Source organism: Dipteris shenzhenensis, chromosome 12, assembly GCF_047967505.1.
Source record: "Dipteris shenzhenensis isolate YYH24624 ecotype China chromosome 12, Dip_SZ_1.0, whole genome shotgun sequence".
Taxonomy (NCBI): Eukaryota; Viridiplantae; Streptophyta; class Polypodiopsida; order Gleicheniales; family Dipteridaceae; genus Dipteris; species Dipteris shenzhenensis.
Window position 1 is genome coordinate 32,968,964 of NC_141607.1, and position 27,573 is coordinate 32,996,536.

The following is a 27,573-nucleotide window of genomic DNA, read 5'->3' on the forward strand; positions in this document are numbered from 1 at the left end:
ATCATCAAGATTCTTCTTTATGCAGATGACGTGGCACTCTTGTCGTCCACACCCGAGGGACTCTAGCGACACCTGGATGCACTGTAGGCTTTTTGTTTATCCCATGATTTGGAGGTCAACCTTGGCAAGACCAAGGTCATGATCTTTAACACCTCTCGAGCAAACATGCACCGGAAGTAGTTCACTTTCGGTGGGTCACCAGTTGAGATTGTATCCTCATACACTTACTTGGGAGTCATCTTCTCCGGCCTGATCTTCACGATCAGACCGGCGATGTAAGCCAGACTGAGCACGGGATACACCTAACTGGCTCGGCTAGAGAGACAGTGCTTCCACTCCCACTTCCAGGGCCCTCGGACCAAGGCTCTTCTCTTCAACTCCTTGGTCCGACCAGCTGGCATGTATGGCAGCCCTTGTTGGGGACCTGACATGACAGAGATAGAGTGGACACGGGTGGAGCGCCTGCAAATCCTTATGCTCTCACGGATGATCCGGGGGAAACCATCTATACCACATCATATCATTCAGGCCAAGTTTGGTGCTTCTCTACTCCAACTAGATGCAGCCTTTCAAACCATCACATATCTACACCGGGTTAGATCATATGGGGACTGCACATCAGGGAGACAGAGGTTGCCATGGTTGGCTCTCGATTCCTCCATGAGGTTGGCAGCAGAGGGAGACGAGCAATGCTGGTATACACGGACTCGCAGATGGTTTGTGAGACTAGGGTTTCACATCGATAGGATACCTCCTTTTCAGTACAGTTTGGATGCCCCTCCGGTACTCCCACCCACCATCCCGATCGGGCCACACACCAACCATGTCATACGAGAGGATCTCCTGCAACTACACACCTTTAGGACCTGGTTGGAGCCGAGGGAGCTTCCGGTGAAGCTGAGCTTCTACAAAGATCACTGTCTTCGTATTTCGGAGGAGGGATTCATCACACCACCGGGGTACACTGAGCTTCATATGCCTCACTACGGATCTCCATCGGACAGTTTCGAGTATCATCACACCGCCTCCGCATAGAGAGCGGCAGAGCAGAGGGGATCCCTAGGGAGCATCGCATATGCACATTGTGCGACTATCAGGAGGTTGAGTCAGAGGAGCATTTTATTTTCAGGTGCCCAATGTACTACGAGATCTGAGGTTGCTACCACTATCTCTTCAGAGACGACTCCAGGCTCCTTTCCAGATTCCTCGCCTACCCAAATTAGAGATGCCTCGCTGCCTTCATTCATGAGGGGGTCCGACACAGAGAGTACTTACTCAGGTGACGGGCCTTGGCCACACCATCAGACACCTCTCAGAGCAGGATCACAGAGTTCTTCCCATCGAGTGATATTAATCGTCCAGTCTCTAGCCGCAGACGTGACAGAGACCCCGATCCGACAACCGCAGCACGACACACAAGGCATCGAGGGACACACAGATCACTCTGGGGGACCTCTCGTCATTGTTTAGACCCGGGACACGTCCCACGGGAGTCACGGTGGCTCCGGTCTTACGTCGAGCCTCCTCCAGCAGACCGAGACGCATGGCACCCCTTGACGAACACCAACGTCCCATCACCGGCTATGCACCAGCCAGGGCGACATGACATACGAAGGATTCCGCTCCGCTCCAGTCTTTTTTTCTTTTTTCTCTTTTTGCAAAAAGAGACTTCTATTAAGTATTAAAGAAAACCGTTAGAGCAAGCTCCATACGGGATACGTCATGCAATGCATGAAAAGCTCAAGAGCCAAAAAGAAAGGATTGAGGCTGATAGTGCCATCTCAATCCGGTAGAAACCTCCGAGAAAAAGGGAGAACCCCTCCAAACTCGAAGAAATATAGTCCTTCTAGAAGAGGCTGCCCATGAAGGGTCCTACATGCTAGCCCATATGGCTATCAAAGTGTGAACCGTGTCAGTCCAAATACCCATGAACACCTGTGATGGGTGTATCTGGGTGCCATCCAAGGCCTCTGTACATCTGGCTCTCCAAATGTGCCAAGAGGAAATGCTAGCCAAAATCTCCCAAGAGGTGTCCACTGAAGCATGAGAAGCTCTGAAGGGAGTAAGTGGTACATCCTGAAGAGAGCAGGGCTCTATCACCTACCGGCGGACCGAGAGTGCCCAAGAAGAAGGCTCACCCTCATAAAACACCTGGGGCCCAGTAAGGGATAACCACGCGACCCAGAGCCCCAAGTCATGAAGAAAGGGGAAGTATGAAAGATGCTGAGTATCCGAGCAACCCCTTTCCAAACAGTCCTCGCCTGACAACAGTCCCAAAGGCAATGTCGTACTAACTCCTCTACAGAATGACAGCGAGGACAAGTAGAATCAGCCCCAAATCGTGATCTCCACAGGTTCACTGCAATCCCTCCATGAATAGAAAGCCAAAAGAAAAGAGTGATCTTTCTATTTCTTAGGGATTTCCAGAGCCTCCTCCAGAAATTTCTACGCAAGTCTGCGGTGATGAAGAAGCTTTCCCAATGGGGGGCTCTTGGGGAATCCAACCCCTACTGTTCAGCTGAAATCTCCTGACATTACCAACCGTGAAACGAAAGAAGGGAATCCCCCTCTCTCGGTGCCCATGATCTATCCACTCCCACTCTCCTGGGTCCCACTGCAAGCACCTGATAGGTGCACCTCCATATAACCACAACCTCCAGGATCCCAAGGCCAAGAGCAGAGGGTCAGGGTCTAAGTACCACTGCAAGCCCGCTCCATGGTCCACAAAACCAGCAATCCTGACAGGCTGAAAGGCAACCTCTAGAAGAATATCATCCTTGGATGTAGAGAGTATACCTCCATCTCCAACGTCAAAGACCAGTGCATCTTCCCCGAGACCTCGAAGAGCGATCACCTGTAAAGGAACTGCTGTCCTCGAAAAAGCTCCCATCCAAGTGGTGGAAGTAATAGGCAACTCAACTGTCCATTCCATCGGGATGGCTGCATCTATCTGCTGAATCCTGCGTGCTACCCCTCTTAGGTGACTCACGGACTGCAGTCTCTGATCCTCAGGTAGCCTGATAAAAGCCTTCCAAGTGCCTACTGTGTAGGCAGGACCTCTCTCCCATTTAGACCACTGCATGTAATGGGAAGTGCCCAGTGGTCTGGCATGCTCGTCAAGTATACTATCATTCCAAATGATCGGCTGCCTATCAATCTCTTCGACGGTAGAAGGTGGAATCCTTCGAAGAGTGTTCCTGAAGCTCCCCCAAGCTTTCAGGATGGCAGTCATGAGAGGAGAGGCAGGAGATCTGAGAGGGGCGGAAGTAAAAATCCAGCGAGGGCTGTCCACCCAATCATCTCCCAAGGTTGGTGTGCAAGCCTGCATGCGTCCAAAAAAGAAATCCTTCCAAGGTTCCTGCCCAAGCATGAGTCCCCTCACCACCACCTTACAAAGCAATGCCCTGCACTGCAAGTCCGGGTCAATGATATTAAGGCCCCCTTCACATGTAGGGAGAATAATGGTCTCCCAGGCCACCCTCGCTGCAACATCTGCTATGCCATCAAGTCCACTCCATAAAAAATTCCTGGCTGGTCTAATAAGCTGAGTGATGCAATCCCTAGACCGGCACCAGCAAGAACACACAAACCAGGCGGTGGCCAAGAGAACCTGGTTCACTACCGCAAAGTCTGCAAGTGAGCCCTTGCCGCAGCAAGGCGCTCCTGTATCCAAGCCTCTGATGGTCGTCTCTGCTCCTCCCTCTATAAGGCTGCCAATTGCCGGCATATACCAATCTCCCGCCTGAGTACCTCACCTCACCGAGCACTAGCAATGGAGTGATAAAAGTCGCTGCATTGTCACACCTAAATATATTTGATTATGTATGATCAAACTTAGGACTCAGCACAGTTGATGATGCTCATTTAGTAGCTCCACCCTTACTGTGATTTGTATCAGGTTTTCTTTCAGTCTCATAGACCCATCGGTCTTCCGAAGACTCTAATAAATTTTCTTTTTTTCTTTCTTTCTTCATCTCCCTTGGGCCTCTTCATCTCTCTTGGGCCTCTCCATCAAGCTCCCTCTCCATCTCCCTCTTCCTCCCTCTCCATCAAGCTCCTCTCCATCTCCATCTCTCTCCTTCTCCTTCTCCATCTCCATCTCTCTCCCTTTCTCCAAGCATCAAGATGCAAGCCTCTTCGTCCGTCTCTCTCTCTCTGGCAAAAGCAAGTTGGCCTACGAGGGCAAGGAGGGGTAGCATGCAACAAGACATGATTTCCATAGCCAAAGATGACATCCACAAACGCTTCATATGGATCATGGTAAAAGGAATGCACTCACCACTTTACATTGCAGGGTGCTACATTCCTCATAGAGAATCTCCCTTCTACCAAAGACATGAGGTTGACCCAACCCAGCCACTTGGAGACCTGTGCTTGGATATAGCTATGTTCAACAAAAAAGGAAATGTTTTGCTCATTGGTGATTTCAATGCACGGATAGGAGATCTACAGTTTCACTATCCCACTCAAAAAGAATACATCAAGGAACATGAGATAGACATTGACCCCATTTGGTGTAGATGCTCGAAGGATAAGGAAGTGAATGCACATGGTAGGGCATTGGAGCAATTGATGAATGGAATGCACATGTTGGTGGTGAATGGCACAGCCCTTTTCCCAAAATCAAATACCCCTACTTGTTTCCCTGCCAGTGGAGGGGCTAGTGTGATCGACTATGCATTGATTGGTTTGGAAGCTTGCCATCTCATTCACAATTTCTCACTTGGCTCAAAGTCCCCTGATTCAGATCACACACCACTATATGTGGAGCTTAATATATTACTTGCCAAGGCAACTTTAGAAGAGCGCAAAACAGTTGAATGCAACTATCATATAAATGAGGCAAAGAAGGTGGAGTACGCTGAAACTCTAGAGACGTGTCTGCTGGGAAAACAGAAAATTGGGTGGACAGAATTGAAAAATGCTATTCTCACTACAGCCAAGTCAGTTTTGGGGTACAAAAAGAGCAATAAAGAATGCAAGAAAGGGCTACCATACAATGTTTGGTTTGATGCTGAGTGCAAGGCAGCTAGGAATGCACTAAAGGGGATCCCAATGGGGGATGAGAAAAGAGCAGCTGAGAAACAGCTCCATGCACTTACACGTAAAAAAAGACGTGCACATATTGTGAACAAGGAATGGACTGATGCAATTGATTTTATCAAGCATCCTAGAAGAGCATGGACTGATGCAATTGATTTTATCAAGCATCCTACAAAGGTCAAATGACATTATGGGAGATTTTACAGAAACACAGATGCTGGAATATGCTCAACAGCTCTACACACATCCCAAGGCTCGGCCCATGGTGAGCATACCTCTCAGCAGTAATACTCAGGGTCTTTTCTCATTGAAAGATGTACAAGATGGCCTCAAGAAAATGGTAAATGGAAAGGCAGCAGACACTCTACACCTAGTGGCTGAACTCATTAAGTGGACCAATGAGCACACGCAAAGGCACATAGCAATGGCACTAAATCAGGCTTTGATGCATGGTTTCCCAACAGAATGGCAAGAGAATTGGATCAAACCAATCTACAAAGGGGGTGACCGCAATCAATTAACAAATTACAGAACAATTATGGTATGTTCCACTCTAGCCAAACTATATAGCACAATAGTAGAGGCAAAATTGAGTGCTTGGGCAGAGAAAGAAAATAAAAGAGCAATGGGACAAGCTGGTTTCAGACCAAAACACTGTACAGTGGATCACCTAGTCACTCTTCGAGTTTTGATGGAGGAAAGCCGCCTCAAGGGGAAGCCACTCTTCTGTTGTTTCATTGACTTTAAGAAGGCATTTGATACAGTGCCTAGGGATGTGCTATGGGAGAGAATGGAATGCATAGGGGTGCCCGAGGAAATAAGGTTTGCTGTCTTTAGACTTTATGAGAAAGTAAAATGTCAACTAAAATGTAAGGATGGGATGTCACAAGAGTTCTATAGTAATATGGGGGTAAAACAAGGATGTCCGCTCTCACCCACTTTGTTCGGCCTATGCATTGATAGACTTGAGGAGTTGGTGAATGAAGAAGCATGTAAAGATGAGTTATACAGCCCTCATCTAGCAGGTCTCGTGATTTGGTTGCTTCTTTACGCAGATGATGTGGTTGTTTTCACTGATAGTGAAAGTAAGATGCAAAAAATGATGGATATCTTCAGCATATTTTGTGCAGAGAGTGGGATGGCTATTAATGTCAACAAAACTAAACTCATGATAGTCAAGACTATACAGCCAAGCAGCCCCCTCCAAATCTTATATAAAGGACAACCCATTGAGACAGTGCACTCATTCAAATACTTGGGTATTGAAATCCCCGCCAATAATAGATGGAACAGCTGTGTGCAACGGAGACTTGATGCAGGATGGGCAAAATACTTCCAATTTGAAAATGAGTGCAACAATAGCAATACGAGAAGGTGGCAAGTACGAAATATGATCTTTGGGGCATATGTGATACAGACAGTACTCTACGGAGTAGAGGTATGGGGTGGGAGTATATCTCCATCAACGTGGAATGAGATAGAGAAAATGCAAAAGTCTTTCATTAGGAGGCACCTGGGCATCAAGGCTACTACACCATACTCTTTGTTACTCCTAGAGACAGGATGTATACCCATAGAGCTACATGCTCTGAAGAGAGTACTCAGATACATCACAAAGGTCAAGTGCATGGATAATGAAAGGCTACCAAAGAGAGCATGGAAAGAAAGTCAGAAGCTTCAAAAGACAAACAAGGGCAAGATTTTGACATCCGGATGGGCACAGGACCTAAAAAAATGGTTCAAGAAGTGGGAAGTAGAAGAGTATTTAAACTACTCTTCAGAGGAGATTGATGAAGAGGCTTTTCATTATGACCTGCTGAATGCACTACACAGGAAATGGCAAACAGCAGAAAACAAAGATAAATTTGAGTACTATCGCACATATATCAACCCCGAATATTGGTCAATTTATACAGGAAGGGAGACAACAACGCAGAAGTACATATGTACACCTATAGCAGTGCATAAACGGAGGGCTTTAGCCTCACTTCGCACCCGATCACACCAGCTGCAAATAGAAACAGGGGGATGGAAAAAGATGCCAAGGGAGAGTAGAATATGCCAACTATGTGATCAAGGTATGGTTGAAACAGAAGAACACATGGTAATGATATGCCCTCACTATGCACACATTAGGGAAGAGTTCAATCACCTCCTTGAGGGACATAACAAACTGGCTGATTTGCTGCATAAAGGGTCACCTTCAGCTTTAGGAACATTTGTGTATAAGCTCTTCAAGCATAGGAATCCACCTGAATCATAGAAGGTGGTTTCTCTTTCCACCCTCCCATCTTCGGGAGGAGCTTTCATGTACTTGTGATATTGTATTGCTCAGGTCCCATAGGCCGGTTTTGGTCTTCAGAGGACGATAATATATTCTTCTTCTTCTTCTTCTTCTTCTTCTCTCTCTCTCTCTCTCTCTCTCTCTCTCTCTCTCTCTCTCTCTCTCTCTCTCTCTCTCTCTCTCTCTCTCACGAGGGTATCCCACGAGAGGGCCACCTTTGCCCACTTTGCGACTTGCAGGAGATCGAGTCGGAGGAGCACTTTGCTTTCAGATGTCCTGTCTATTATGCCATTCGAGGCCGGTACCACTGCCTCTTCCGCGACGGATTCGGCCCCCTCCCACACATGCTGCAGTTCCCGGATCAGCGATACCGAGCCACTTTCTTACATGAGATGACTCGCCACCGAGATACCTCTCTCCGAGCACGGCGACACGCGCAGCACACACAGTGTGAGGACACCCAGTGGCCCATCACTGATTTCTTCCAGTCACAGGATACCTCTCCTCAGTCTAGCCGACGACGCGGACGTGAGCGAGAGCCAGAGCCATGACAACTGCGCCAGCGGACAGACTCACACATCCGGATCCATGACATCTCGTCTCTGCTCTCTGCCCGCCCCACCGGGCTTACCGTTGCCCTCATCCACAGGACCACCCGCCGCCCTCGACGACCGAGCTCGACTAGGCCGCGTGACGTCAGAGGCCAATCATCTATCGCAGGGTTTTTTCCGGCCTCCCATTTGACGGCCCCTCTATGATTGGTCTCTAACGATCACCACCTGCACATATATATTGTATCTCCCCCCTCTGCCCCATTTTTGGTGCCCCCCCCTTCTTTTTTGTATCATCTGGAGGTAGACACAAATTTTTTGTATCAGGACTAGACACACCGTCCTTCATAACCTCTTTTTTGTAGAAACGGTTGGCTGGCCCGTTTTGAGACCGCCACCGTTATGCTCATTGTATCAGTTATCTTTAGTCTCATAGACCTTCACGGTCTCCCGAAGACTTTAATAAACTTTCTTTCTTTCTTTCTTTCTCTCTCTCTTCCCCCCCCCCCCCGCAGCTCGCAATGCCACCAACTATTCATGAAGCCTTTTCCTTGCATTGTGCTTACTTTGAGAGAGTGAAAGAGAAGTCCAATGTTTGCAAGTGAAGTTGCAAGTATTGCCCCAAGGCCCAAACTAGTAGTGTGACCCGCCTTCTTATCCATTTGTGTAAGTTGGGTGGGCAATGCGGACCATGCACGGGGATTCCCAATGACATTTTTCAAGATTGTTGTCAAAAGTACTTACCCTTGAAGCCAAGGAAGAAGACCTCTATGGCACGAGAGGAGATGTTGTGCCCGGACAATTCCTCATCCGAAGCGGATTATGAGGCCTCTCAATCCGTCTCCGTTGCCTCTGTTGGGGCTGCTATGTCCTCCGCTACGGCATCAAAGAGAACGAAGACAAGTGATGAACCAAGGAGGAGGCAAGCCACTCTTGCCCAAGCCACGGGTGGCCTCTCCGGTCCATTGTCATTCTTGAAGGAGCGGCAAAGACAAGCTGAAATAGAGATTGCCTACACCGTCATTGAGTGCAATCTCTCTTTCCATGTGCTTCGATGTGAACGGTGGCAAAGAATGGTGAAAGCCATAGCCTCAGTTGGTCCATGTGAAGGGTGGGATGGAGTTAGCTACAACGACATGCGTACCAAGAAGCTAGATGAAGAGAGGGAGAGAATCAACAAGTCTCTCGAGCCCATGCGTGCCGGGTGGGCCAAGTATGGATGCTCCATTCTCTCCGACGGATGGTGTGATAAAAAGAAGAGAAGCATCAGCAACATTCTTGTCTCTTGTCCTCTTGGCACATACTTCTTGCGGGCTGTGGATGCAAGAGAGAAGGGAAGAAAAACCACCGCTATCGTCACATTCGGGATGCTATACTTGAGGTAAGTTGAGACTCGAGAGTCAGCAGCTAGATTCTTTATATTTTTTTATCTCCATAAGCAAATCTACTTCTTCTTCTTGAATCTTACAAGCTGAATCTTGTCATGTACGTCAGTCCCCCAAATGTAATTGTAGGTCCATGGGTCGCATGCTTGAAGGGGAGTTTCCCTCGATAGTGTGGACTCCATGTGCTAGTCATTGCCTTGACCTTCTCATGGAGGACACTTGCTCCATTGTGAGATTCATCAACTCCAAAAACAAGCTTCTTGCCATCTTTCGTATCTACTCTGACTTGGAGCTCAAGAAGCCATCAAAGACACGATTTGCTGCTAACTTCTTGAGCGGCTCTATGCTGTTCAAAAAAAGCTCCAAAAGACGGTCGTGTCCGATGAATATAAAGAATGGCTTGAAGAAGAGTCGAATGCAACTCAACAAGATGCTAAAGACATTCAACGGCTTTGCTTGAGAGAGTCTTTTTGGCAAGGGGTGAAGGTCATTGTCATTGCCATTACACCCTTGTACAAGGTATTACGCATGTCGGACATGGAGGGGGCTACTTTGGGGCTTCTCCATCAATTCATGAAAGAAGCCATTGCAAAGATTAGCGCCTCCACTCTTCTAGATGCGGATATTAGTCCGTCATGGTAACTTATAAACCTACAATCCTAATATCGAATCTTGTTTCTTTGATTTTGAATGTTAATTAATAATCTCTTGAGTCTAGACTAACTTATCCTTATTCTTTGGACATTAGTGATATCTTGGATACCACTCCAAAGCCGGATGATATCCTCTTTCATGTCAACAAGAGGTGGAAGTGGATGAAACGACCCATCCATGGTTTTGCTGCCCTCATGCATCCTGCTTTCAAGGCCCCCTCTCTCTTTACGGACTCGGTGTTGGCCTCTGATAGAGATGCATATCTTCCTAAAGCATTGCATGAGAACAAGCATGGCACATTTCTTCAAGAACTTATTAACTACAATGACCAAAGGGGGACCGCATTTGCTTCCACTGTGTGTTGGAAGAGGAACTCCTTGGTCAAACCTCTTTTTTGGTGGGAGTCTTTTAGGTACCAATTGCCCCATCTACAAAAAGTAGCTATGAGGGTTCTTGCACAGGTAATTAGAAATCTAAAGCTAGAACACGTTACACTACAATCTAATATTTAAATCTAACATTTAAATTCGTACCTCTAGGCTCTTCAATCTTAAAATCGTTTACTTAACACTAATGTTTGATGTACATTAGGATTGCTCATTTGGTGCGTGTGAGAGGAATTGGTCTGCCTACTCTCTCATTCACACAAAGATACACAACAAGCTTAGCACAAAACAATTGGAGCGGCTTATTTATTGTCGCTCTAACTTAACGTATGGCAACGTTGATTAGCTGATCACTACACGAAGCTGCCCTACATGCCTTCTCGTACACCACACATTCTAACTGTCCACCGCCTTTAGGGTCCGTGCCATGTAATAGGAGGTACGATGGTGAGTGTAAGGCTCTTCGCCAACCGATTCAAATCCCAACATGGCCTAGCAAGTGAACCACGGATACGTAACACGAGTAACGTCATCTAGTTCGCCAAAAAAAAACGAAACTTTGTCCGCAAAAACGAGGATGAATTACTCAACATTCTTTTCAGTAATAATTCCAATCGATGGTTTCTTGAATGGCGGTCCCCCTCACCACTCACAAACACTGAAGTTTGGCACAACTATGCCCACACACTTTATGACATCCCCGACTAGCCCACACCTGACCTCTCGCACACAACACGACCAGTTGCGCAATATGAATGAGATGCCTATGGCTAGACAAGTAGGCTTTCAACTTCCTATATTATAAACTCATATTTGCTCTCCATACTTGGAAGTTCTAACTATAGTCCACACGTCAAATTTTCAGGTAAATGTGGATGAGTGCAAGCTATCGGCAGATAAGCTTAAAAGTGTTACTAGAGAGCACGATCCTTTTTGACCGATCATCATGCTTCAGACGTGTTTTGTGAAGATTTCTCAACATTTTGGAGCTATATCTCGAGTTGTGTGCCGGCTGTTGGAGCCCTTTGAAGCAATTTTCTTGCTGCCTCGAGCTGCGTGCTGGCTACTCGAGCTTTTTGGAGCGTGTTGAAGCAATCTGGAGTTCACTCCTTGAGCCCATACTTCCTCATTTGGCATCCCTTTGCCTCGGGCTGCAAGTTCTCCTCCATTGCATCTCTCTCTCCATTTCTAAGTGCTCTCCTCCTCGTGGGAGCACTTTCTTTTTCTGTAATTCTAATTTCCCGCCCTCTTTTGCTCACATTCAGACCATTACATTGCTGTCCTTTCAGGCTACATCGTTGAGTAAGCCGTTGTTGCATTGGCTCTTTCCAATTTCTGCTTCATTTGCATTTTGGAATGGCCTCGTGTTGCCTTTGGGGATTTTTCTTGAAACAGGTACACCTTGGGACAATAGAGTCTCTTGCAAGCATAAGCTTTGAAGCTTGGGCAGATTTTTGTTACTTGATTCTGAAAGGTTGCCTTTCTCTCATTTGCTTTGCCAATTGGTGCATTTGTCTTATATTTCAGCACCATGTCTGATGGCAAAGATGATTTGTTTGGGATGCTTGGGGCTGATTACAAGCTTGATGGCACCAATTATCCCATGTGGTCATACATGATGGGACATGTTTTGGTTGCGAAGAATCTATGGCATATTGTTTCAATTTCTGAGGCCAAGCCTACACGCATTGTTACTAGTGCTACACCTACAGCCTCTTCTTCTTCAGGTGATGGGTCTTCAGGTAAGGGTTCTAATGCTACTGCTAGGACACCTGCACCTCTTGCTCTAGGTGCTTTGCCTCCTTCACAGGAGCAAATTCAGTGGGATGGTCGTGATGCCAAAGCACGTGCCTTGATTGCTCTTTCAGTGAAACGGGTTATTATCCCTCATATTCCGTCTTGCAAGACAACTAAGCAAGCATGGGATCAGCTTGCATCTTTGTATCAGGAGCGGAATGAGGCGAGGGTTGTGCCTATCTCCGCAAGCAGTTGAAAGATTTGAAGCTTGATGAGGGTGGTAACATGGATGCCTATCTCACTAATGTGAAGGATTTGAAAGAGCAGATGGCCAACATTGATGAGATTATGCCTAGTTCTGAGCTTGTTTCTAATACCCTTGATGGGTTGCATGATTCATATCAAGGCTTTGCTACTACATTGAGGTTTGTTGCAAGGGGTGATGCCAATCATTTCTCATTTGACCAGCTGGTTGCTCTTCTTCTTCAGGAGGAGCAAAGTCGTGTGAATCGCAATGCTTCTATGGCTAGTGATCAAGCATTTGCTGCCCATCACAAACACAAAGGTAAAGGCAAGGTTTCAGCTGAAAAACCCTCTCATTCCCATGCTGATCATTCACATGGTGCCTCTTCTTCAAGGGATAACAAAAAGAAGAAGAGATGTAATTATTGCAGGAAACCTGGGCATGATATTTCTGAATGTAGGAAGCGCATAGCATCTGAAAAGAAAAAGGAGTCTGGTCTTGCAGTATCTGGTTCTTCTAGAGCAGAAGATTACCATGAGTCCGCTAATTTCGCACAAGACCAGCATTGGGCTTTCTTATATATACCTTTGTAAGACTAGAATAAGTCCAATCATACAAATTTAGATTTTTTGTTGTTCTAAAGACCAAAAATCTACACAAAAATAAAAAGGGAAAATGAAAGAGAAGAAAAAAGAGGTAAACAAAAACTTTTATGAAAAACAAAAGGAAGACATACTTAGGAAGCAAAGCAACACTTATGTCGACATCAGTGCCCAAGCATAAGCAGCTATACTAGGTTTCTAAAGACCCGCGGAGTCTCTTGGGCAAACCCAGTGCTTACTAAAGTACGTCAAAAAAACAAAAGAGAAAGAAAACAAGAAAGGAAGAAGGTGACTAAGCAAAAATAAACAAGCAAGTCAAGAAACAAAAAACAAAATCTTCCAAAAAACAGGAATTAACTCTCTCTCTCTCTCTCTCTCTCTCTCTCTCTCTCCCCGCAAAGCCTTTGACACAGTACCTCGAGCTCGACTCATCACACGACTACAGGCACTGGGAGAGATCATCTGGGGAGTCAAGGCACTTTATGACAGAGTCTCAGGCTGAGTTCGGACAGGCGCAGGTTGGACAGATGAAATCTTGAGTACCATGGGGTCAAACAGGGTTGTCCCTTATCACCCACCCTATTTGGCCTCTACATCGATGAGCTTGAGACTTTCATGGGGGCTTCCAAAGGGACTGGTTGCTCACTTGTCGGGATCATCATCAGGATTCTTCTTTATGCAAATGACGTGGCACTCTTGTCATCCACACCCGAGGGGCTCCAGCGACACCTGGATGCACTGCAGGCTTTCTATTTATCCCATGATTTACAGGTCAACCTTGGCAAGACCAAGGTCATGATCTTTAACACCTCTCAAGAAAACATGCACCGGAAGGAGTTCACTTTCGGTGGGTCACCAGTTGAGATCATATCCTCATACACTTACTTGGGAGTCATCTTCTCCGGCCCGATCTTCACGATGAGACCAACGATGTAGGCCAGACTGAGTAGGTGATACGCCTCACTGGCTCGGCTAGAGAGACAGTGCTTCCACTTCCACTTCCAGGACCCTCGAACCAAGGCTCTTCTCTTCGACTCCTTGGTCCGACCAACCGGTATGTATGGCAGCCCTTGTTGGAGACCTGACATGGCAAAGATAGAGTGGACACGGGTAGAGCGCCTACAGATCCTAATGCTCTCACGGATGATCTGAGGGAAACCATCTGTACCACATCACATCATTCAGGCCGAGTTTGGTGCTTCTCCACTCCAACTAGATGCAGCCTTTCAAACCATCACATATCTACACCGGGTTAGATCATATGGGGACTGCACATCAGGGAGACAGAGGTTGCCATGGTTGGCTCTCGATTCCTCCATGAGGTTGGCAGCAGAGGGAGACGAGCGATGCTCGTATGCACGGACTCACACATGGTTTGTGAGACTAGGGTTTCACATCGATAGGATACCTCCTTTTCAGTATAGTTTAGATGCCCCTCCGGTACTCCCACCCACCATCCCGATCGGGCCACACACCAACTAGGTCATTCGAGAGGATCTCCTACAGCTACACACCTTTAGGACCTGGTTGAAGCCGAGGGAGCTTCCAATGAAGCTGAGTTTCTACAGAGATTACTATCTTCGTGTTTCAGAGGAGGGATTAATCACACCACCGGGGTACACTGAGCTTCATATGCCTCAATCACTACGGATCCCTCAGGTATCATCACTCCGCCTCCGCATAGAGAGCGGCAAAGCAGAGGGGATCCCTAGGGAGCATCGCATATGCACATTGTGCGACTGTCGGGAGGTTGAGTCGGAGGAGCATTTTATTTTCAGGTGCCCAGTGTACTACGAGATCCGAGGTCGCTACCACTGTCTCTTCAAAGACGGCTCTTGGCTCCTTTCCAAATTCCTCACCTACCCAGATTAGAGATGCCTCGCGGCCTTCATTCACGAGGTGGTCCGACACAAAGAGAACTTACTCAAGCAACGGGACTTGGCCACACCATCAGACACCTCTCAGAGCAGGATCACAGCGTTCTTCCCATCAAGTGACATTGATCACCCAGTCTCTAGCCGCAGACATGACAGAGACCCCCAGCACGACACACGAGACATCGAGGGAACACAGATCACTCTAGGGGACCTCCTGTCATTGTTTAGACCTAGGATACGTCCCACGGGAGTCACGATGGCTCTGATCTTGCTTCAAGGCCTCCTCCAGGAGATCGAGACGCACGACACCCCTTGACGGACGCTAGTATCCCATCACCGGCTATGCACCTGCCAAGGCGACATGACATACGGAGGATTCCGCTCCGCTCCAGTCTTTTTTCTTTTCATTGTCACACCCAGATGTATTCGATTATGTATGATCAGACTTAGGATTCAGCATGGGTGATGATGCTCGTTTAGTAGCTCCACCCTTACTGTGATTTGTATCAGGTTTTCTTTCAGTCTCATAGACCCACCGGTCTTCCGAAGACACTAATAAAATTTCTCTCTCTCTCTCTCTCTCTCTCTCTCTCTCTCTCTCTCTCATTTAAAACATAAAAAGCTAAAAGGACCCTTTACACTTATGTATCGCTTCCTACAAAGAGGCAAAATTACAACCCTAACTTCGAAAGCACAAGCATACTCAATCAAACTCTCTTTTGAAACTAAAAGAAATCCTGATGTCAATATAATCATGATGTTCATGATGCTTGTATGGCAGTTTTAAATGTTCGTGATGCTTGGTTCTTTGATAGTGGTGCTAGCAAGCATATCACTTCCTACTTCTGTCCCTAGTGTTATTGTTCCTCTAGAGCATGTGCTTTTTGTTCCAGGCATTCGTAAGAACCTCATTTCTATTTCAGCCATTGCTACATGTGCCTTTCAGGTTCTTTTTGATATTGTGAGGTGTGCCTTTAACATGGTTTTGACTAGCACATTGTCTAGAGGTCTTTATAGACTTGATGCTTATCACAGATGTTTGGATGATGATGCTGCACTTGCCGATGCACATGCCTCTGCTCTTGATTCTACCATGGCAGATACTCATTTGTGGCATGAGAGGTTTGGACACATCAATTTTGGAGCCCCGGTGAAGTTATATAAGTAAGATATGGTTGTGGATCTTCCCAAAATGCATATGCCTACCAAACATGCCAAACATGTTTGTGAACCATGCTTGCTTGGTAAGATGCACCGTGCAGCATTTCCCAAGGATGGGAGAGTTGGTGCTTCACGCAAGCTTTATCTGGTTCATAGTGATGTTTGTGGACCCATAAGGGTTGCAGCTCTTGGGGGGTTCTACTATTTCGTCACTTTTATTGATGATTTCGCCAAATACACTTGGATTTTCGCATTGAAATCTAAATCTGAAGTTTCTTCGTGCTTCAAGCACTTTATTGCCTTGGCTAAGAATGAGAGTGGGCTGCACATTTCTCACCTTAATTCAGACAGGGGGGGTGAATACATGTCGAAGGAGTTAGGTGTTCTTTTGGCTTCCCGTGGCATCAATCATCGATGCACGGTGCCTTATACTCCTCAACGAAATCCCGTGCCTGAGCGGAAGAATAGATCAGTGATGGAAATGGCCAGATGCATGTTGAAAGGCAAACATTTGCCTAATAAGTTGTGGTTGGATGCGGTCATGTGTGCAAATTACATCTTGAATCGATGTCCTACAAAGGCATTGCAAACTATCACACCTTATGAGACTTGGACGGGTCGTAAGCCTCGCATTTCCCACATGAGGACTTTTGGATGCCTAGCTTATGCTCATGTGCCTTCAAAGAAATGCACTAAGTTGGATGATAAAGCCGTTAAGTCCATTTTTCTTGGGTATAGTTCAGAGAGCAAGGGCTATAAGCTATATCAGCGTGTTTTGTCAGTCGGGATGTTGTGTTTGATGAATCTTCAACTATGCCTTTGCTGGACTGTCAAAACAGCCCGTTGTTGATGCCCCTTACATATTTGACAGCTTGATGCCTTTGTTTCCATTCGATGCTCGGGATGATGTTCCATCTGAGGTTGTACCTCCTCCCTCTGTTGGTCATTTGCAGCCACATGACCAGCCAGAAATTCAGCCTGATATGCCTATCATTGATCAGGATCATTTGCACGAGGCTCTTGACCAAGAAAGAGGGGAAATTCAAGAGCCCAAAAAGGTACCCCGTTGGCTCCTTGACACATTAAAAGACAGCAAACAAGATACTCCTCTGCCAGCCCGTATGCAAGCAGCTGTCCGGAAAGAGCATGCTAGTTTTGTTGCTTATGCTTTGGTTGCTACTGCATGCAATGAAGAGCCCTTATGTCATCAAGATGCCTTTCAGAATGATTGTTGGATGAAGGCCATGCAAGCTGAATTGGATTCTATCCATCAGAATAACACTTGGGAGTTGTGTGATTTGCCTCGTGGCAAGAATGCCATTTGGAACTAAGAGGGTTTACAAAATCAAACGGAAAGCTGATGGTTCACTGGACAGTTACAAAGCCTGTCTTGTTGCTAAGGGCTATGCTCAGCAACATGGCATTGACTTTGAGAAGACTTTTGCTCCCACTTCCAGGATCACTACTATTCGCATTGTTATTGCCTTTGCTGCCCACTTTCATTGGCAGATACATCAGCTTGATATTAAGACAGCTTTCCTTCATGGACATTTGCAGGAAGAGGTCTATGTTTTCCAACCTCCTTGCTTTGAGGTTGAAGGTTCTGAAAGCAAGGTATGCCGCTTGAAAAAGGCCCTCTATGGATTGAAGCAAGCACCTCGGGCTTGGTATTCGAGAATTCATACTCATCTACTCACACTTGGCTTTCAGAACAGCCCTACAGAGGCTACCCTTTACATCCGGAAGCGTATTTGCTGATTTTAGTCCTTTATGTGGATGACATGCTTGTGACTGGGACAGATGCTCAGCAAATTGCAGATTTTAAACTTGATTTGCAACAAACATTTGCTATGTCTGATCTTGGACAGCTTTTGCAGCGTTTTCAGTTTGAGAATTGCAAGCCAGTATCCACACCATTAGAGACTGGTTTTCACTTCTCTTTTGAGGATGGCAGTGGTACATGTGATGTCACTCTCTATCAGCATGCAGTTGGTTGTTTGATTTACCTATGCCATATGAGACCTAATCTACAGTATGATGTCTCAGAGTTGAGCAGATATATGTACAGCCCATCTATGCACCATTGGCATGCCATGAAGCGTGTTTTCAGATATCTTCAAGGCACTCAGCATTTAGGCCTTCTTTATGGGGCTGGTACTTCACTTGTCATGCATGGATTCACTAATAGTGATTGGGCTGGTTCTTCTGACACTCGTGTCACATAGTGGCAACTGTTTTATGCTCGGTACTTCATGTGTTTCTTGGTTCAGCAAGAAGCAGAGTACTGTTGCTACTTCTAGCTGTGAAGCTGAGTAAAGAGCAGCTTTTACAGCTACAGTGGAGTGTGTTTGGCTTCGGAAGCTACTTGCAAATCTTTGTGCATGTCAGACTGCTCCTACCGTCATCTTCACTCATAGTCAAAGTGCTTTGGCTGTTGCACGGAATCCAGTTTTCCATGTTCGCACAAAGCAAAGTGAGATTCACCATCACTATGTCAGAGAGCGATTATCAGCAGGTGATATTGAGTTGTCTTATGTTCCCACTGAAGACAACTTGGCAGATCTTTTTACGAAGGCTCTACCTCGACCTAAGTTTGAGGCTTTTCGGCAAGCTTTAAACTTAATACCTTTTGTAACTTGATCTATTGTACTCTGTACAGTCATAGGTTGCTATATCCCTACGGGACGAGCATGTGCAACCATGACACTAGATATTTAGGTATCCTAAGCCATGTCCAGGATACTTCAGCCCATACCATGGAGGGGGGTTTGTAGGCCATCTCATGGGCTATCCATAGATGCCACTTATACCTTGGTATGTGCCTTGTAGGCCTAGTTATAGTCAGTTAGGACTATTGGTACAGTTAGTTTATGTACCATCTAGGTCAGTTAGGACACTTAGTCCAATTAGGGCAGTTAGCCCTAGGGTTTTGTTATGTTGGCTCTCCCTTGAGCCTACACACTTCAGTTTTGCAGCAATCTATTACAGCATCTCGTTTTTCTTCTTCTTGCTTCCATTTTTGAGCTTCCATTGCTTCTTACACCCAACACTCCGCTATCTGAAGCTGGTCTAGTTCAGCCTAACAGAAGATGGGTGAATGTCTGACACAAAGAACAGTTCTGATTTTTACTGTTCCAGAGGTTCACGGACTGTTAACTTTAATCAGAGGAAGATACAATTACAGAGAAATCCAACTCAGGGGTTAACCTACAGCTAGGGCGTATTGCAGGTTAAGCCAAAGAAGATGCCAATGCTCCCCCACCTCAACTCCAACAAGCAGATCCTCCTATCCTACCGTCATCTCTGCCCCAACACCCACCGCCTATGCAATGACTTACCAGAGACAGCGCAGCAAGCTCACACTTGCCGTAGACCCACAAGAAACAGATCTACTTCTTACAGCAGAAGCTTAGAGAGGTCAAGCTACAACTTGCAACCTTGGAGAGGAATGGAAAATAATGGAAAACAGGAAGTAATCCAGGACGTAATGCATAAGGTAATGCAGCACCACCCACACCGCAGCTTGTATCCACGGTCCAAGACATGGTTACCACACAGTTCAAGTTCATGAAACATGAAAACACAGCAGCAGTAGACAGTAAAATCAATACATGGGACATGTATGGGGAGGTAAACGAATAGGAAACCAGGGCTGCCGATGCCCAGATTCGACCCATAGGGGGCTGCTTGAGGGCTGGTATGACAAAGATGGGTGCTCAGAAAGAAAGATTAATCTCATCAAGGAAAAAAGCCCCCATATTCAGTGGGATTCAGATGATATACTTGGTGTGGGCACAAGCACGAGTAATATTCAAGGACAAGGTGGCAAGGGGCAAAGTTCTCAAGCAAACTTACAAGCTAAAGATGCCAAGACCTGGATGTCGGAGGAGCTTACCTTGATTCAGCTCAACACAAAAGCTACAAAATTGGCTAAAGTGAAGAATGCTCGAAGGAAAGGAAAATGGGCTGTCTATAGACACAGGCAGGTGTTAATCAGAGAATTCAAGTCTAGACCCAAAGACTCTCAAATGAAGGCCATCTATCTCTATACTACATTATAGTTAGCCTATAATAAATCCAGAGATGCTCTATGCACTCCTAGGAGATCTTTGTGCACTCCCTCGACTCTGGAACTCAGATATAATGTTACTCCTTTTGGTCGTAGTTTGACTCATAGGCCTGTGAGACCTCCCAAAGACATTAATATTTCTTTCTTTCTTCTTTCTCTCTCTTATGTGTACTATTGGTTAAATATCTATTTCACTGATATGCATTACATGCATGGTGAAATTCTCACATCAGCAACAGCAGAAGCTTACGCTATACTGAATATGCCATTATTCAACAAGCAAAGCTTGTTGGATGAGCACTCATTAGAGTAGAAGTAATCTGCCACAAAAGACAGGCATTCCACACAAGTCCTCTCCTGTCATAGAAAGGAAAAAGCCATCAATAAAATGCCTATACTTGTCAATGACAACTACAGAATCTCAAACCTCTACAGGTCAGATACAGATATTCATCATTACATCCAATTGATTGCAGACGCATTGATTTTCACTGCAACGAGTAGACTGAAATAATTGCCCTGTCGCTTCTATGTCAACTACGGTTGCACCTATTACTAATGCACAACACAGCCTGTTAAAATTAAATGCCAAGGTGAAAAAAACATAGACTCCACCTGGTTTCCTTCATGCATTATATTGGATTTTAGTATTGTTCATTGAATAAAAGCAGTCACAGGAGGCTACCTTGGTCGAGCGATAACTACATCTTTTGGAGAGACAATGTAGTACAGGGGCTCATCTCCAGCTGTCCACTGGCCTCCTGCAGAGCTGCTTCCTGAAAGCAAAAGAGCACCAAAGGCCAAAAGACTTAGGAGATCTTCAATACAAAGAAAAAAAAAGATTTGGCTGGAATGGAGACAAATCTCGCCTGAAAATGGAGCATGTGCAAGCACATAATCTTTTGCTTTGTAATGTTCATATCCATAAATAGACAAGGCATCTGTAGTAAGTTCCTCATTCTGCCACGTCACAATGCGGACCTCTGGCCGCTGGGCATGCCCCTGCAGAAAAATTTGAGGTCCAAATTTTAGCATTGTGCCGCATTAATATGCACTTTTATTCAAGTCTTTAGGGAATCCTCAAAATTTATAGGAGGAAATGTGCAACATTAAGATGCACTGTGATGGGATCCCTCAAAAATCCTGGGAGCGAAAGGCGAACATGAAAAATGAAGACAAAAACATACAAGCAAACACACAAAATGACGTAATTGAAGGTGACAAGAACGTGACGCAACCAAACATGTGTCAAGTGTCAAGGAATAAGAGAAACTGCAAATTAGCATTAGTAGACTGGATATAAAGCTGGGCACAACTCAGGTGACAGGCTCTATCTCTTGTTGTACAATGAAAATGCATATTCCTGCATTATAGACGAGCAACATTCCATATCAAATATGCAAGAGAAAATTTGAAGAGAATCAATGCAATTAGCTAGGACCTTGTTCCGTCTTAATTTAACTTATGAGCTGCGAGACCCACAAAATAAGTAAATTTTGCCTGACCATCCCTGCAAGTGATGCTACATGTAGTTGCAAAAAGCTAGCCACTCTAGCATGAGACTAGAAGCAACAAACTCTCTAGCCAATCTAGATGAGACACCTGTGGGAAGAGCAACAAAAATGGGGATCTTGCTTTTGAAAGATGCTTCGATGCATGGACAAATTGGAATGTATGGAAAATGAGTGTGTGGCGTGCCATACAGGTAGTCGAAAGTGCATTCTTACAGGAAAAACAACAAGAATTGAATGCACTAAAGGTGTGCCAGGTTGCATTGATGGAATGCAAACAGAAAGAATGCACTCTTGCAAAGAATACAAAGGAACATGGATGCACAAAGGCGTGGCAGGTTGCATTGGAGGAAAAGTATCTTGAGAGGGTGTAAGTGGACAGCAATGAGTGCACATTGGCAAACTGACCTGGAAAGCGTAAAGCAGAACATGCAACCATCCACAAGAGATTCAAGACTTCAAGAAAGACCAGCCACAAGAAAATAATCGAGCAAAGATAAAACTCAAATGCCAACTAGAGGACAAGCTGCTTCTGGGCTTGATGATTCAATATGCCTGCCTATGGAAACGGACCTGTGTGCGCAAAGACAAACACCTACTAATGAACAATACCAAGGAAGGTGTTTCGCACTAATATCCCCACATCATCCCCCCCCCGGGTGTGTGGCGGGTCAATTGCATAGGGGAGAGCTAACAAAAACCCTCTGAGAAGGGACTTAAGGATAGCCTGTCCTTAAATTCCAAAGCTGTGCGCCAGGATGATTTCCAGCATCTTAAAAGCAGTCCCACGAGACATTCTAGCCATAAGAACAAGCAATTTTATTAAAATAATTATTCTCACAACATTAAACCATAGACATGAGATAATAAAACTTGGTTACTATAATACAACATACAAACAGTACACATGCACTTTGAAAGGTCAAATGGATTTCAAAAAAGAATAAATATTTTCCAGGAAAATCGCTCCTAAAAGATCAGTGTTACAAAAACTATTTTCAAGTGATAAACCACTTGACACAAAATGGTGGTGACCTCAAGAAAGACTCCATTATTGAAATCACCATTCTTGGGTTTAGGAGTTTCAACTGGCCCTTCAAAACCTGAATTCTTATCTGCATTATCCAAGAGATCAGTTAGATAATCATATTATCAAAGAGATCAGTTAGATAATCATTCCAACCAAAAGTTGGTCAAGTTAGTGGGGTATAGAATAATTAGTACTTGGGGGTGTTTGCAATATAGAGGAGTCCAAACGGATAAGAGAAAGAAAGAAAGTCTATTAAAAGTCTTTGGAAGACCAAAAAGGGTCTATGAGACTAAAAGAAGCTGATACAATGAACTGATGAGTGCTGCACTAAAGGGGCATCCATAACCAAAATCCAATATCCATAACCCTGCCCATAACGGCATCGGTACATAGAAGGGACAAGCTCTCTGAGTGGAAGCCAACAAGAGTGCCAGCCCTAGACTGGGGGCGTCGATGTGTGAGGCTGCAAAAACCCTGTGATAGGGCGCTGGTAGCTGTCGGCGTGGGCAGCTCACTGAAGTCTCTTGGCTGTAGCCCTGCGACAAACGATTGCCATAGTCACTCCTGTGAGTCGGGCATCGGGTCTAGTAAGCATGGACGCAAGGTCCCCTAGCGTGATCCATGTCTTAGTGCGCTGGTGAGTCTGATGTGCCTCTGACTCATGCTCGGGTCCCCGAGACCGCCGTCTCTGTGAATCCTGCTACTCAATCCTGTCTGGCTGGAAAAACTCAGTGATCATGCTCTGGGTGGAGTTTGGATGTGTGTCATGAACCCCCCTACATGCTCTGAGCAACCGCTCCCTGTGTCGTACGGCCTCATGAATGAAGGCTGCCAAGCATCTCTGGTCTAGGTAAGATAGAAAATTGGGTAGGGAGCCAAAGCCATCTCTAAAAAGGCAGTGGTATCAACCTCTGATCTCGTAGTTTAATGCACACCTGAAGGCGAAATGCTCCTCTAACTCAATCTCCCAGGAGTCGCACAAGGTGCAAATGTGGCTCTCTCTAGGTATGCCCTCTGCTCGATTACTCTCTATATGGAGGCGGTGTGATGAGACCCGAAACTACCCAATCGAAATCCTCATGGAATGGGGGAGGTGGTCCGTGTGTACCCCGATGGGTCGATGAAGCCCTCCTCTGAGATTCATAGACAGTGGTCTTTGTAGAAGCTGAGCTTCACAGGAAGCTCACGTGAGCGGATAGAGGGGGCCTCAACACCATACTGGAATGGGAGTAGCATGTCTATGTTGAGCCCAAGGCTCTCAAGCCATCTGCAAGTATGGGCATACCAATACCTCTAGTCCCCCTCTGTTGTGAGCGTCATGGAGGAGTATAAAGCCAACCAAGGAAGCCTACCTTGCCCTGTGGTGCAAGATCCATATTGCCGAATGCGGAAGAGAAATGTGATGGCCTAGAATGCTGCATCGAGCTGTAGTGGGGATACCCCAAGCTCAGCCAGAACTATCTGATGTGAATGGAAGCCTCTCAACTCAATCCCACTCCATCTGATAGACCAGGACCCCAACACGGCTGCCATACATACCTGCGGGTCGAGCCAGAGAGTCAAAGAGGAGAGACTTGGTCTGAGGGTACTCAAAGTGAGAGTGAAACACTGTCGCTCGAGTCTGGCCAGCGCAGCGTACCCCTTGCTTAGTCAAGCCTGTAGTGCTGGTCACATTGTAAAGATCGGGCCGGGAGAACAAGACCCCAAGGTAGGTATAGGATGAAACTAACTCCATTGGTAACCCATCCAAGGTAAAATGCCCTTTGTGCATCGCTGCCCAAGATGCGTTGAAGATCATGACCTTGGTTTTACCAAGGAGCAACTATATAAGTACAATGCATCATTTGATGTGATTGCTTCCTAATCTGTACTCAGTTCTGCTCTCTCTGTCCCGCTCACATATCACGAAGTGAACCAGATTAAGAGGATCTCTTATGCAAGCTTCTTGTAAAGCTCAGCTTTTACAGAGACAATTACTTGCAGATTTAAACAAAGGGCTCCATTGATCCACAAGAATACACACAGACCCATCTTTGAGACTATTGCTTGCAGATTTAAGCAAACTGCTTCATTGATCCACCAGGACACACACAGATCCATCTCCCCCACTCCTTGAGAATATCAATCGGGCAGCTCCATGTTGCATCACGACGACTTTGCATTGAGAGTGGACAAGCAGAGGGCATCCAAAGAGGGTCGCATCTGCATTTTATGTGATCATCAGGAGATCAATTCGGAGGAGCATTCCTCTTCAAATGCCCTATATACTATGAGATAAGAGATCGCTATCATTGTCTCTTCATGGACGGTTTTGGACCCCTATCTAGTTTCTTGTCCTACCCAAATCAAAGATGTATAGCGACTTTCATCCATGAGACCGCTCGACACGGGGAGCATTTGCTCTGGACACATAGGCCTTCCTTGCTTTGAACGTCGTTCCCACGATGGTCTTTCAAGGTAATAAGGAGAGCGACCTCTCAAACCAAAAGAAGGCACTCATTCGAGCGCATGGCACAATTAATGGGCATCAGTTCATTGTCCTATTCGATATGGGGAGTTCAGAAGATGCCATCGCCCCTCGGCTTGCCAAGACAGTGGGGTGCACTCTGGTGCCTCACGAGCTTGCAGTGGACGGGTTCACACTTGGCTTACGCACACACATCACGCATAAGGCCATCCGTCTTACTTTTTCAGTTCAGAAGGCCATTTTTACGCGGTATTTTATACTGACAACTTTGATGGGATGCGACATTGATCCTTGGGATTCAGTGGTTCCATGAGCATGTACCGACACCTGATTGACGGCAGGACACCTTCACTATTGTGGAAGGTTTACCTGAGCCTGCCGTGATAAGCGGGGATCAGAGCATACCAAGGATTCCGTTAATATCTCATATCCAAGCAGGTTGTGCCGCCCACAAGGGTGCCATGTGTGCACTTGTTTATGTCCAGTGCCAGATCACTACGGTTCAAGCTGCTCCTTCGATGGGGCAAGCCATGGTGGATCTACTCCAAGAGTTCCAAGACATCATCCGCCGGGATGATCTGCCATCCCAGCTACCTCTAAGCAGACCAGAAGACCCTCTCATCAATTTGATTCCAGACTCCACATCTCCAAGTAAGCCGACTCCCAAGTCTATGGAGGTAGAGTTAGAACAATAGTTGTCTGAATTACTGCGCGCAGGGTTTATTAGACCGTCATCTTTGCTATTCGCTGCACCAATTCTATTTGTGGCAAAGAAGAATAAGTCTACACGATTATGTGTAGACTATAGAGCACTCAACAAGCTTACAATAAGTAACAAGTTCCCTATGTCCCACATTGAGTATATCTTGGAAAGACTCAATGGTGCAAAATTTTTCTTAAAAATCGATCTCAAGAGTGGCTACCACCAAGTCCGGATTTTTGAAGCTGACATCCCAAAGGCGGCTTTCCGGACAGAGCGAGCTCATTACAAGTTCGTTGTCATGCCATTTGGTCTGAAGAATGCACTGCTAACGTTCAACAAGATGATGTCTCGGGTATTTGCAGATTATATCGAGAAGTACATGTTCATCTTTCTAGATGAGATCCTTATCTTTTCCGCTATAGCAGAGTAGCATATTAAGGATGTGCGATGTGCCCTACAGTTATTGCGCAATAACCCACTATACCTCAACGCAAAGAAAAGTGAGTTTGGGTTGTTGGAAATTCAATATCTGGGATACATCATTAGTGCTCAAGGGATTCGATTAGATCTAGAAAAGACTCGAGCTATCACCAGTTGGGCTGTCCCCACAACGGCTCACAAGATCCGGTCCTTTGTGGGTTTGTGTCAAGCCTACAACTCGCATATGGATGGATTCTCTGTAAGAAATCCTAGATTTACTATATTTAGAACTGTGCTAAGGAACAGAAAAGAGACTGAGATAGCAGAGAACAAGGAATAATTGTATTGCTTGAATGTCTGTAGGGTGGATGTGATTGTCATCCATACAATTGGGCCTCTCTTATATAGAGAGTGAAGAGTCACACATGAAAAGGTGTGTACTCCAAAGGGTATGTGCATGAAGAGGTGTGTACCCCTTGTGAAGGGTGTGACCCTTGATGAGAGGGTACATTACAATAGGAATGTCTCTTCATTAGAATGTCTCTTGTGAAGGGTTATGCCTCATTAGGGAGTGTCCCGTCGAAAGGGCAAGTGTCCCGTCGAAAGGGCATACCCTTCCACAAGTGTCCATTCATCAAACCATCCATAAGTCTAGAAATAGAGAAAGGAATACGTCACAGATCGTGACATCCCCTCCCACTCAAAAGAAGACCCTGGTGGAGATAATGAACTGATGTAGAAAATATCATGGTAGATTCTGAAAATACTGCTGTAAAAGATTAGGGTACTGCTGTAAGTCTTCATCAGACTGCCAAGTAGCATCGGAGTCGTCCAGATCTCGCCAAAGAACAAGGAATTCCGTGATAAGTCGATGTCGAGTCTCTCGCTGTCGATGGTCCAGAATACGCTCAGGAATAAGGAGAACATAATCGTCTTTGATTTCTGGGACATAATCACCTGCAGGAGGAACTGCTTCATCGCCTGGAATGTACGTCTTTAGCCAAGAAATATGAAATGTTGGATGGATTTTACCCCATGATGGTGGTAAGTCCAATTTGTAACTTAAAGGTGAATTTTTCTTGACGATCCGGAAAGGTCCATAGTATCTTGGTCGCAACTTAGGAAACACAGACTTAACCGTCTTATAGCGATGTGGGGCTACAAATAATAGCACCATGTCACCAGTGTTAAATTCCAGGTGACGTCTATGTTTGTTGGCAGACCGTTGATACCGCTCTTGCGCTTTTCGCATATGATCCCTGACTTGTAGTAGAATGTCTTGCATTTCTTGAACCAATTAATCAGCTAGGGCCACTCGATGTTGAAGTACAAAATTTGTTGGTACAATCGGAGTGTGTCCATAAGCTGCTTGGAATGGAGTCATGCTGATGGCACTATGAAAAGAGTTATTATAAGCAAACTCAAGGAGTGGTAGATACTCTTCCCAGG

At 45.7% G+C, this 27,573-nt stretch overlaps 2 protein-coding genes across 2 annotated transcripts in view; one reads left to right on the forward strand and one right to left on the reverse strand.

Annotated features, from left to right (window-relative positions):
• Window positions 1-27,573, reverse strand: part of VPS41 (vacuolar protein sorting 41) — a 167,615-nt gene that overhangs the window by 123,567 nt on the left and 16,475 nt on the right. The window contains exons 6-7 of the mRNA XM_087382493.1: window positions 20,863-20,995; window positions 20,679-20,769 (exon numbers count right to left, since the gene is read on the reverse strand). Coding sequence (XP_087238619.1) covers window positions 20,679-20,769; window positions 20,863-20,995 — 224 coding nt within the window. The remainder of the gene's footprint in view (window positions 1-20,678; window positions 20,770-20,862; window positions 20,996-27,573) is intronic.
• Window positions 8,400-11,240, forward strand: LOC147896107 (uncharacterized). Its single transcript, XM_087382785.1, has 6 exons — window positions 8,400-9,263; window positions 9,350-9,901; window positions 10,012-10,378; window positions 10,509-10,640; window positions 11,046-11,081; window positions 11,169-11,240. The coding sequence occupies exons 2-6, from the start codon at window positions 9,792-9,794 to the stop codon at window positions 11,238-11,240; spliced, it is 717 nt and encodes a 238-aa protein (XP_087238911.1). The 5' UTR covers window positions 8,400-9,263; window positions 9,350-9,791.

Bases quoted from the DNA above. Each gene is read 5' to 3' on its own strand.
- LOC147896107 (XM_087382785.1), top strand. From the start codon at position 9,792: ATGTCGGACATGGAGGGGGCTACTTTGGGGCTTCTCCATCAATTCATG. The intron at 10,379-10,508 runs GTAATTAGAAAT...GATGTACATTAG, and splicing joins CTATGAGGGTTCTTGCACAG to GATTGCTCATTTGGTGCGTG. The intron at 10,641-11,045 runs GTTGATTAGCTG...CAACACGACCAG, and splicing joins CTAACTTAACGTATGGCAAC to TTGCGCAATATGAATGAGAT.